Source organism: Aspergillus flavus, chromosome 4, assembly GCF_009017415.1.
Source record: "Aspergillus flavus chromosome 4, complete sequence".
Taxonomy (NCBI): Eukaryota; Fungi; Ascomycota; class Eurotiomycetes; order Eurotiales; family Aspergillaceae; genus Aspergillus; species Aspergillus flavus.
In genome coordinates, this window is record NC_092405.1 from 3,455,010 (window position 1) to 3,467,222 (window position 12,213).

Consider the following 12,213-nt stretch of genomic DNA (forward strand, 5'->3'; position numbering starts at 1 on the left):
AATGATATCTCGCTGGTCAGGGGCTATGGTTATACTGAATATCATTTGATATCAATATATTTGAGTAATTTTAACCAAATACAGATGGCGATCTGTCTTTTATTTTGACTTAAGCGAATGGATCCCTGGTTATTGTGAGTGCTCAAGTAGTTTTCCTATTGCGGGGTAGTAATAAACCCCCACTTAAATCAAAAGTTAACTCATCAAATACTCCGTATATACAAACAAACGACTTAGGTCTGTTTACTGTCCAGGGAGCCATAATTGTCATCCTGCAACGCTTGTACACCTTCAGACCCTTTCCCAGCGCGAGCAAGATCACTATGCAATTTACTCAACCCCACAATCAACGAGGCCAGCAAAGCAGTCAGTAACTGTGAGATCTGCAGCAGAGGAGCTTGCATCATGACAGTCTTGGGTTCAACTGGGTTGGAGTTGTAAGCGTCTAGTGTAATAGGAGCAGGCTTGTCAGGCTGATGCTCATTTGGTGTCGATTCGACCTTGGTGCTGCTGTTGGATATTGTTGACGGTGGGGGTGTGGGATGGGTTTCCGGATTATGGACCGCCAATGTCTGCTTTGGCAGTATTACTCGCTGTCCTGTGAGTTGCTGGGCTAATGCTAGAAGATCATGACCTGGTAGAGACAGAGTCGATTCGTCCTTCTGGTCTGGGAGCTCCATGGTGGGTTTAGGATCGGAAACTTCTGTATGGCTGTTAGTATCGCCTATATAAAATAGTGGAATCAGGCTTACCAGTAACAGGATGCAGATTTGCCTCTATCATTGATCTATTGAGGTTCCTCGCAGTCTTTGCAAAGAACGGGTCTGTCTCCACACCAGGATCGATCTTCGCCCGCGTGCGTGAGACCTGACTAGGAGGAGGATAGACAAGATGTTGCTTGAACCGATGATGCCAACTGTGCAGTTTTGCCTTGATTTCTAAATCGAGGTAGAATGGTTTGGACTGATGATGGAAGGCAAGAGCAGTATGGATGACTGGATTGTGAATAGCCTGTCTCTCGAGGTCATTTTCCTCAAGATGCCAGACAAGTTGACGATAGGCACGATTTGACCGGCGCGACAATGGGTCATTCACGGTGAATCGCGATCCTGTGAATTTCCATCTTGAGGAAAGAGTGGCGTCCGATGTTCGTGATCCACCCACACCTTCAAACGATGCATTCGCAGCGCCGAACTTTGGATTCATGTAGAAGCATTTGCTGATGTGTCGCTCTTTTTTTTCTCCGCTCAACATCTGAGGACCGAAGAATTCGGTGACTTCCACGCTATCCTTGAGGCCTCCTCGCTGCTCATTGGTGTGATTGAAGGTCATGGTGAATGTCGCATTGGCCAGTTTACACTCACTGGGTTGATGAAAGGTCAGATCCAAGTACATTAGACCGGAATCTCGATCGTCAAGCTGTCCCCATTGGGTCTTTGAAAAGAGAAAGCAGCAGTCGACTCGGACTTTGCGAGCCTGGTGCTCGCAAAGACTGGCGCTGGTTTGGTTTTGACACAACTCAACATATCGGAATGGTTTGGCTTGTCGAGAGGAGTTCTGCGAAACCTTTCTTTGGCGGAATAGGCTCATGATAAAAGTGTTTTAATGAGAGAGAGGGGAAATAATGATACAAGGCTGGATTTATTGACGGTGGGCATCTTGAACAGCCTCAGCCAGCCTCGTCTTGGCGCCAGATAGCTGGCGCTAATTCGTCGATCGACTACGTGTTCCTGCAACATAGGGAAGAATATGAGGTGTCAGCCCCTCATGAACCTCTTTCTGCTGATTCAATCTACGACCAACATAGCTTTCAATAGCAAAATATACTCTTCACCAAGATGCCAGTTCGTCAATATGTCCTGTCGACCGATTCCGAGTCCGACTACTCACTCTCGGACGATTCCACGCAAGATGCCCACCGTCAGACTTCCTCTAGGATCGGCAGCGTAGCTCTAGACTCTCCCACATCTACGGGCGCTCAGCGACGACGACAGTCTTATGAGCGTGTCCCACGATGCCCGCCCGTTCTCGTCGATGTACAAAACGACACGCGGAAACAAGACTCTAACAGAAGTGCCAATAGGACTCGTATGGCTTTTATCGAATCTTATGACTCAGAAGACCAGACCCTGCGGCCCGAGGTAAGACACTTGTTCATTCAAGAACTGCAGCTATTAATCCTGCTGCAGTCTCGAGTAACAGAAGGAGACCATGACATTCAGTCGTCTAACAAAGATATCACCGTTCACATTGATATACATGCAGCTTTGGATGTCGCCCCCCATCTTGAACAGCTATCCCGACTGAATCGACTGGGACGATTCAAAGAAGGAATCACTCTGTTCAATGAACGCCTTGCCCGCCATCTTGATTTCTTTCCTGTCGTTGCTGAATATGCAGACCTTCTGCTGGAACAGGCAAATTTCCGCTCTCTAGGCGAGCTTATTTCACAGGTCTTGGGTAGCCACGCAAAGGACTTTGAGAAGGATCAGGTCTTACTTCTCAAATTGCTTGGATCGCTGGCTGGGATGCACTCAAAAGGAGCACTGTTGCCAGCTCTTGATACGGCCAAAGAGGTGATCAAGTTTCTTGAGGACCAAGATGGAGAGGATTCCTCGGATGAACGTCTTACAGGGATTCAGGTACGGATGGATTTCATGCTCACTCGACCAAAATGCAAATGACAAGGTCGCGCCTTGAAACTTTATCCACCAACCAAAGATCTTAACCTGGACGCCTATTAACAAGATGCAGATACAACTTATGCAGACGTATCTTAGCATAATAGTGCATGCTTCGCAACATTCGCTCTTCCTCGATAATGAAGGTTATGAAAGCTTGTTGCAATCGATGCGGGAGTTAACTGTCGAGCGATTGTCTCCGAGTACGTATCCGACAAAAAAGCCGGATACAGATGCGCATGCAAGCTACGAATATAATAGTTATGATGATCCCTACGATGAGTGGGCACATAGTATGTACCCAGACGATTTCGATGGTCCGTATGGAAGAGCTCCCGGTGTGAATAAGTGGCCACCATATCGCAGCCGCCACGGACGCAGAGCAGCAGAAACAAACAACTACTCTTTCTTGAGATCGTGGTACGATAGTCTAGTCGAGGACGGCTTTTATTGGGATTCCAATCGGTTGCTCTATTGTACTCTCGCTCTTATGGGAGATGCAGGTGGACGGCACAGATTGGATGGTATCTTTTGGCAAGATCTATTTAGGTGCCCGGAGCATACACTTCCCCAAGACGAGCAACTCTTACTTACCGAGTTGGATAAAGTCTCCTTGTTGGCAGAGGTTTCCAGCGGCCAGCTTCAAACTGAGTATGGCAAATTTCATGACAAGTTGTCAGATAGAGCACAGAACATCGCTTCCAGTATTCTTTCATCTGCTCCACATTTGGTCAATTCGCGACCATATCTGAGCTGGATGTTAGCTGAGACAGATGCAAGGCCACAGGCCATCAATGCCGGAAGAGTAGACCCAAGAACATCCCACAACAGTTTCATCAGCCGATGGCAACACAGAAGACAGATTGATAGTAAACAACGCAGTCAAAGCACAAAACTTCAGCAGGACACCTTATCGCAGCGAACCTTGAACGTGATCAAAGAAGAAAGTATGAATCTAGGAGATTATCAACAGCAGAGCAGAGCGCTGAAAGCCATTTACCGACATAGCGATTACTTTTCCACATGCCTTGAGTCACTACAAGAACTGGGTCAGCTACAGTATAACGTGATGGGTGACATGACAGGATATCTGTCATCTCTAATCGAAGAGTATTTCCTTATTGAATATTTCCACCCTCCCAATTCGAAACCGTTCCGAGAACACCTCGCCCAACGACTCTCCGAATTTGATCGTCAATTTCCTTATGGCCCAGACTTTGAATCCACCGCAAGAGAAAAGATGGATATTTTCTTTTTCGACAACCCGCTCCTCAAATGGATGCAGCGGAATGTCCAGGCCGCGCTGTTGAGAAGCCTAGACCGTCATACCGAAGCTGAAGTAGCAGAGATGCAAATCACTGTTCCTGAGCTGCATCTTCCGTCTTACTTTTCTAAACAATTAAAGATTTTCAAGTCATGTGCAGGGTGTAAAGACTGTGGCTCTACGTCAGGAAAGACACGGAAGACCTATCATCCAGCAGAACCAGCTGTGCCAGCACGACGAGCGATGGATTCTTCTTCTGCGCAACCAAATACAACCACCTATCGTGTTCCACTAGTGATTCAATCCGAAGCCAACGCTACAGAGGGGAAAGAAGAAGACGTGTTGCATGTGGAACAAATGATACGGAATCACAGAAACATCAGAGGGAAAGAAAGAAAACCACATCGTAGGACTGTGATGTTTGACGAGTCCTCAACACCTCGATATACACCCCAGCATTCTGTTAGTAAAGACCGTAGATCAGAAGCGCTCGCGAATACCGCACCCACCACAATTATTGTGGAGGATCCAAATGGAAAGGCATTGATGTTTCCGTATGACCTATGTCATACCTGGAAGGTAAGCTATAGTAACGTCTGCATCTGGCGTGGATTATTATCTCTAACATATGTATCAGGGAATGGAAGATCTGATCAAACAGGCGTTCTCCGGAGATAGAAATGCTCTATCCCAAGACATCGCACGGGGTAATTACGAGCTCCTCAGCGAAGATGGAAGTATCGTTCTCCCCATCGTCTGGGAGAACCTGGTCCAGCCAGGCTGGAAGGTGAAAATGCAAATGAAGAATACGCAGCCGGAAAACAAGGAGATGGATCATGGAGATACCGACACGGCGAACGCTGAAGGTAGTCACACGCCGGAGAATGAAAAGGACAATCGGCCCAAGTCATATCAAGCTGTCGCTGTTGAAGCTTGGTCGAGTGAGGAGGATATCGCTCCCAACCCGCGCAGGGAGGATGAAGATGTGTGATGCACTTTGTACGTCAAACTATGTTTACATAGATGTGCCCGATTATTTGGCTGTCATTACTCTGCTACATATTGGACAGGCAACAATCGTGTGTAGGACTGTATATATGGTTACGCAATATGGTGAAACACAGGGGGCACATAATTGAGAAAATAATATAAATAGTAATTTTGTATGGTATGAAAGTGATGAATGGTAGACACTTAACCTGTATCAAGAATATCACAGTGGTCAACAAGGGATAGGAATTAGGCTTTTACAGCACATACTCCATAGATTAAATGCTTTAGAGAAGGCAGCCAATACTTATGAATTATTAAAGGAAACTCGTCAACTGTACATACTATTCAGGGTAGAGGACATGTTAACTAGGTAAGGATATGTAGGTAGGGTCTCACTTCAGCCCATGACATGCTCAATGAACAGTCCAGACTATACGATAGTTCTTGCACGGCATCAAAATTCTTCACTGCATAATCCATGTGGGATATGTAACAACATTGGTGTAAAAAGAAAACCGAAACGGAGCTACACAGCATGAGGTTGGGGCCGAAAGCATAGCTCCATCTCTCGTTCGTGGCATGCTGCAATCGGGTAATGTTCCTTCCCGACGTCCGATAATTTAATCTCATCAACCCATGCGAATCTATAACCTAAATACATATCCGAGGTTCGTAAGTGTCCTTGTCCTATATCGGCGTCGGCGATGCCGATACTATCGGCAAGTTGCCGACCATCAAGCCAACCTTCTCGGTAGTGAGCCGAAGCACGCTTAATGTTTTCTCATAGGCGGCTGGTCCAGATATTACCTAAAATATATGAGAACTGTCCTTTGTTGATCGTACACTGCAGAATACCCAAGAATTGAATGTCGTTAGGCGAAATATGAATTCCTCGACTCGCCCTGTGGAGCACCGGGCTCGTCGATACGACCTCGTAAATTATGATATGCAATCCTTTGCAACGAAACGACTACCTACTGCAGGGGAAGCTGAAGAAAGCTACATGGAAGAGAACCTCATTTTGGCCCCTGAATGTCCTAACATAACCATGGACCGAGAATGATATAAAGGCGCTGATGATGGAGATGGAGGACTTAAAAGAAAGCATCTGATTGTTCATCTTGTGCCAATATTCCAAGATGTATCTTGCACGCGCTTGGTTAGCCTTGTGGCTTGTACTACACGCCCAGCAGGGTCAGACTCTGGTGCTCGAGGAAATCAGTCATACGCAGGTGGAGCCGAATCCCCTGGTTGTGCGTGGCGTTGAGCACACGAACCTTGATCTACTCAAACAAGACTCATTTTATTACAGTGGTATGTGCGAGTCTGGTTGCTAAGATAACCATAGTTAACCTACCGTTACTATCAGGGGAACAAAATGGCCAGTCATCTTTCGCCAACTTCACAGTCTCACTTGACGGCGAGCAAGAGAATATTGTGTCCATGGAACGTTTTGAGGACCTTCTCGAGTCAGTTCACTGCACCAACACCAGTGTAGCCATGAGCTTCAAGGAGGAGCAAGCCTTTACCTACGCAGAGCACGCCTGGCAATGGGTCAATGATATGGGTAACCGCACTTTCGTATTGATAGTTGCAAAGGGCTGCTGCAAATGGAACACCAACAGGCTTCCATTCATCATTTCCAAAGTTACATCCGACGAAAACACCAAGACAATGAAGCTTCATGGTAAAAGCTCAAGCTGGCTCGAGATCGCACATACCTATGAGCTCAATATAGGAAAGCAAAGGGCCTCCACTTCCACAGCAAGACGTGATATTGACCGATCAGCATCTCTGGAATTCAACCATGTCATACCAGTGAAAAGTGGAAGACTTCCAGATGATAATATCGACGTTACTTGGGAATGTGCTGATTGTAGCACTCAAGGTGCTTTTGAACTTGATTTCCACGTGAAGACCGTTGCTGGAATTCCCAAGACCGGAAGCTTGCACCTTAGCCCTAACGGTGTATCAGCCACCTTTATGCCACGACTTGCACTTGATGGTGACCTCAAGGACCAGAAGAGCGGAGAGATTGATCTAGGAAGGATTCCTATTACTGGCATCTCCATTCCAGGCGGCATCCTGAACATCGGACCTCAGATGGTTTTCAGTCTTGGATATGTCATCGGTCCATTGACTGGGTCTGCTACCGTCACGGCTGGTATTACTGCCAACCTCGATGATTCTGCTGAGGTATCCATAGACCTTGAATCTCGTAGCGTGGACTCAGATGGCTGGACGCCTTCTGTCGAGGCCATTCCTATGTCAGTGGATGCGGAACTAGAGGGTGAAATTGAGCTTTATCCTAAAGCATCCTTGCAGATTTCTGCCCAGGTGATAGGTAATGTCCCCGTTTCAACTAATAAAACGTCTAGGCTAACAGAAATAGGCAAGGGAGTCGAAGTCGGTCTTAATTTGAAACCAAGTCTTGCTGCTACTATGGCTGCTATACATTGTAAGCACTTACCAACGTATATTTACTCGTTGTTAAAATTCTGACAGATCACAGCGACTGATGGAGCCTGCCCTGATGATCCCAAACACCGAGAGAATGGCATCACCGTCGACCCATCCGCGAGTGTTAGTCTCAACTTTGAAGCCACATTTGGTGATAACAACGGCGAACCGGATGTCAATCATGTTCTTGCTGTATGTTTCATTCTTTATTCTGGAAAGATAGACGCTAACAGCTGGGACGGACAGGAATATACTGCACCACTTGAGTCACGATGTTACCCGCTCGGTCCTGAACCTAGCAGTACTCCGACTCCTTCAGGAAGTCCAACACCATCCAGTAGTGCTCATCCAACATCCTCAGAAATTCCATCATCTTCCTCGGATGCTCCAACATCGTCTACTACCCCTTCATCGGCCCCGCCAAGCTCATCAACATCGCCTTCTTCCTCCATCCTTCCATCCACCTCGTCAGCAACTCAGCCAAGCAAACGCGCGCACCACCACCACCGTCGTATGGGCTCTCATCAGCGTCATAGGCTCTTGTAGTCAGACAGCCCCTTGACGACTATGTGCACTTTGGAAGATGATACTCCACTGCTACATATTGCTAGGTTCGGTCGATTATCTTCTATCATTTGCTTGGTTTGATTATCTTTTCGTGTATTTTTAATAACTATCGTTCTTGTGTTTCTTCGCTGTATTTTACACAAACTTTCGATTCTCTTTCTCTGGTACATGATAAATCTGATATAATTCGTCAAATGGCCATGTAGGAAGAAACCGTCGATTGCTCTAATTTAGGATGAGAGACTGCTCTTGTGCACATGATAGAGCTACGTAAAGAATCTTGTAGGTGACGATACATGACGAAGTTGGCAACATATGTTATCGAGACAGCACATTTAAAAAACCAAGCTTACGTGGGAGTTTGGGACCAACGGTCTTCGTTCGAGAAGCTTCCGCTTATGGGAGAATCGTCTGAGAGGAATTGTCATGGCACGACCTCAAGGAGGGCAGACGCGATATAGACATAGTAGGTCTCACGTTTCATAAGTTAGCCCTTTATAATACGTATTACGTGTACCCTAATCTATCCATTCCAGCACTAGAACAGTCTTGAGATAACCCCCGAGGCAACCAACGTAGCTGACAGCTGATGCTGGGCTCCATAACATTTGATTTTATTGACCTAGACTACTAGTAACCCTTGCCGTAGGGCCGTGGAGACCCTCACGAGGGTAATCCCGAGGTCTACTTGTAGCTTGCACTTTGGCATGCTAAGAGACCCACAACTACCCACATTCCAGTTCCTATATGAAGTCGTCTAATGTCTAGTATTCTAACCTTTGTATCCAATAACCCGGGTGCTATACAGTAAGACGTTACTACATAACGAATACAGAAAAACGGAGAGGAGTGTAACATCATCTCGATGATAGATTAGAACGTGGTGTTTGTGTTAGTAAAGTAACGAATGGATAATGCAGGCAGGGGATAGACAAATGGTGGTATAGGCTGGAAGAGCCACCGCGCAAATTGCACATTCGTATGAATTTGAGCAGTCAAATAGGAATATTCGTAAAGACTCGCAGATTACGAGCGCAAATACGGATATCTCAAAATCCTATGGATGTATATTCGTGCCGATCCTTACTTCTTACGGTGCCGAGGATGTCCGAGGCTGATAGATCTCCGATCTATATCCCTTGCTTGTATACATTCAAGCCTATCCGCAAGCGGTGTAGACATAAGACATGTCATTTGGATCGAATGTCAATGCAGTAAGGGACGAATAGCAGGTCACCATACGTTGATTTGGGTCCAGAACCCATGTTCGCGCAAGTATACTCCGTGCATATAGCGGAAATGCCAAGTGTCTTGTTTACTTTACACTCATAACTTGTCAACCTTCCAAAACCGCCCGAAAGAGTGTATTCGGCTTCTTCCTCTGATCAGCTTTGGGAGAGAAGATATCAAATTCTCTTCCTTTATCTACATTCTTATTGTCGGAAGAGTGTCCGGTAGTGAATTCCCGGCATGCAAGAGGGCCAGGTCAGCACGTCTTATTAGTTGTTCTCAAAACAAATGTCTGCCAGGTTATGATTGCCGTGAAACTGCTTGTTTGGGTACATGCTACGTTTGGAACAGGTCGCTATTATATTCCTAATACAGAAGCTAAGAAGATATGGACCCATGGAGGAAGGATCTGCATACCATTGGGCTAGCCAGTGTGTAGCAAAGGACAATCAAGAAGATACGATTGTGTGTCCGGACTTGCTTCATACTTGTGAATTCCGTTTTAGCTAATCTATAGAATTGGAGGGCGGGGCAATGTCAGGCAGGGTGCCAAAGTGGCATTCAAAAAGGTGCTGGGAGAGAAATGTTCTGACATAAAGTTCTGTAACTGGTGATAATCATTATGATTATCATGGGGACGAATAATATGTCGTAGGACTTTGAGGCATTTGCATTTGTATTCGTAATCCTGTAATCTCTAGGTTACAAATATTTCGTCGTATGGATACATTTGCAATGTTGCCAAGATGGCCAATTGTGCTGATCCATGTTATGTGGTATTTATCAATCATCTAATCATATTCCTAGCGCCCAAACTGGGGCACGAGGGGGTAAGAATGTAGTTACTGGCGTTGGAATTGGGCTAAAACCTTTGTATAGAGTCGCTCATTAAGGATTATAAGGAGGTCAGAATTCCATAGATCATAATCCTTTCGCAGAATTAGACTTTAAATGTGATTAAATCGTTCCAATACCCTTGGAGTTTTAATAATACGCCATTTTCATTGTTTTGGATTCAGATTACACTTGATATATTTTGACATACCTGGGGAAATCACATATATATTTTTATGCAGTGTACATATTATACAATACTGTATAGAAAGTTTCCACCAAAACAAAACATTAATGATCCAAGTGTCGCAAGGACTAAAGAAAGCTGGCCCGATATTGGATCATAGATAAATACTACTTGCACAATCTGGCATATGCCACGGATTGCACACATCTCGCTCTCTGGAAAAGGGCCATTTGTACCTTCTCCATCGTTACATTAGCATATGGGAAAGCGTCTTTAGCGCTCTGTTGTTCCCGGCTGGCTTCATGGGATGCATAGCATACAAATAGCGTAAAACCTTTACAAGAGCTTTTTTTCATCCATTGATGAATACTATTATTATTACTCTAAAGAATGACTAGGAGGCGAGAGACTCCTGAAAAACATAGCAAGGTATACAAGATTTTGACATGCATTCCCAAGGTCTGTGGACGTAGTATGAGACATTAATCAGCCAGCTTCGTATCTGAGAGCGCAATAACAAGAAACCCCGGGCGCTCCTCCTTTGCCTGCTCCAAAACCCTATGCAAACGCGTCTCCGTCTGGATGGCTAAGTAGCATGGCTGAACTAACGCAACTTCTCTTATGCTCTACTAGTTATTGGGTACAACACAAGTAAGAGTTGCAGATCCATATTCCATCTTGACGGCGTATCCGATACCACCACATTCATTGTCGCATACTTTAGAGATGTAACAGGGCTTTCCAAAAGCTGGAAGTATCCTTAGTCAGTGTGATCTAGTATAAGCGAAGCACCTCTGGGTAATACTTACTCATATGGGGTGGGAGATGAGCCTCACTCAAGCCGAGAGACAAGAGGAACGTCGCGAGAGAGAAGAGCCGCGCGATATACATAGCGTTTGGAAAAGGATATACCGTCGTCTTCGTTGAGGTATGGATGATTGGTATCGAGGAATGGTATAGCTTGATGACTTTGCTTGAGGTCTGGTTAAATGTATGGAGTTAGCGATGGAGAATCAGCATGTGGTACGGGTGTCGCCCTTTTATAGACGAGGCCGGTTCCCCCAGAGTCCTTCTAGAGCCATGGGAATATTCACAGATTAATCAGCCAGACACCAGCACTCGCTTTATGGTGACGTACGTGAGCGGGGGTAGAGAGCTGGGCGTACATGGTAGCTCCGTGATGAATAACGTCACAAGTATCTCTCTAGCCAGAGGTCGAACGAGGCTCCGCAGTTTAGCTTTCAATCTTCAAGCCATGGCAAATCCACTTATTCTTGACACAGCAAAAGCTGTCCTAGAGATGCACCTACGAAATGTCATTCAATGCGCCTGGCTCACCGCTTACTGGCATCGTGCCTCGCGTCACAGTAGATCATCGTAACCCCTTGCATTATGGTTCGGCCCGTCTGCTCGTTTAGGATACTCTATGGGTAGCTATCCTGTGCAATGAATCCCTTGCTTTAATTATATGCGAGATACTAATGGACAAACAGACACCCTTCATTGCAGCGACCACGGAATGAGTGTCGCGGATCTAAGTGCCGCAAACCCATGGTTGATGTTCTATGAACTTTCTCCCGGAGGATGTAACCTTTGTAACGTCATTATACATGACAGATATCACTGACGGGGCTCAGTATTATACGAGTCAATTTTCCTGTTGTAACCCTACAATCGCCAAATGCCCGAAGACTGCATCTTCCTACGTAATGAGGAACACCGTTTGAAGCAAATTCGGAGATGTTCGGCAGGGCCCACCAGAATCTAAGAATAAAAATGCTGCCCATATTCGACACTGTGTGACTTAGATTCCAGACACAATGTCGATCACTGCTTTCATTGGAAGTGGGTGGAATAATTGAAAGGGATCGTGCAGGGCTTACTGCCAATGTGGATGAGAAGACGACAATAAATGTGTTAGGAATCAGGATGCCTCGCAGTACTGTTACATACTTAGGTAGCGCTGCAAGGAGCAGAGTAAATGCTGTACCCAATAC

The 12,213-nt window shown here is 45.7% G+C and overlaps 3 protein-coding genes across 3 annotated transcripts; 2 read left to right on the forward strand and 1 right to left on the reverse strand.

The window, feature by feature from the left end:
* Window positions 1–233: 233 nt before the first annotated feature.
* On the reverse strand, window positions 234–1,590 carry F9C07_10576 (uncharacterized protein; the record flags this gene model as incomplete). Its single annotated transcript, XM_041292247.1, has 2 exons — window positions 234–703; window positions 753–1,590. 2 exons carry the CDS (start codon window positions 1,588–1,590, stop codon window positions 234–236), a joined length of 1,308 nt encoding a protein of 435 aa, XP_041146595.1.
* Window positions 1,591–1,806: 216 nt separating this feature from the next.
* On the forward strand, window positions 1,807–5,135 carry F9C07_2283824 (uncharacterized protein). The gene is made up of 3 exons (XM_071510655.1): window positions 1,807–2,642; window positions 2,755–4,524; window positions 4,583–5,135. The coding sequence occupies exons 1-3, from the start codon at window positions 1,839–1,841 to the stop codon at window positions 4,934–4,936; spliced, it is 2,928 nt and encodes a 975-aa protein (XP_071366604.1). The 5' UTR covers window positions 1,807–1,838; the 3' UTR covers window positions 4,937–5,135.
* Window positions 5,136–6,077: 942 nt separating this feature from the next.
* On the forward strand, window positions 6,078–7,944 carry F9C07_2283825 (uncharacterized protein; the record flags this gene model as incomplete). The annotated part of the gene is made up of 5 exons (XM_041292242.1): window positions 6,078–6,252; window positions 6,308–7,282; window positions 7,331–7,396; window positions 7,451–7,590; window positions 7,645–7,944. The coding sequence occupies 5 exons, from the start codon at window positions 6,078–6,080 to the stop codon at window positions 7,942–7,944; spliced, it is 1,656 nt and encodes a 551-aa protein (XP_041146597.1).
* Between the last annotated feature and the right edge of the window lie 4,269 nt (window positions 7,945–12,213).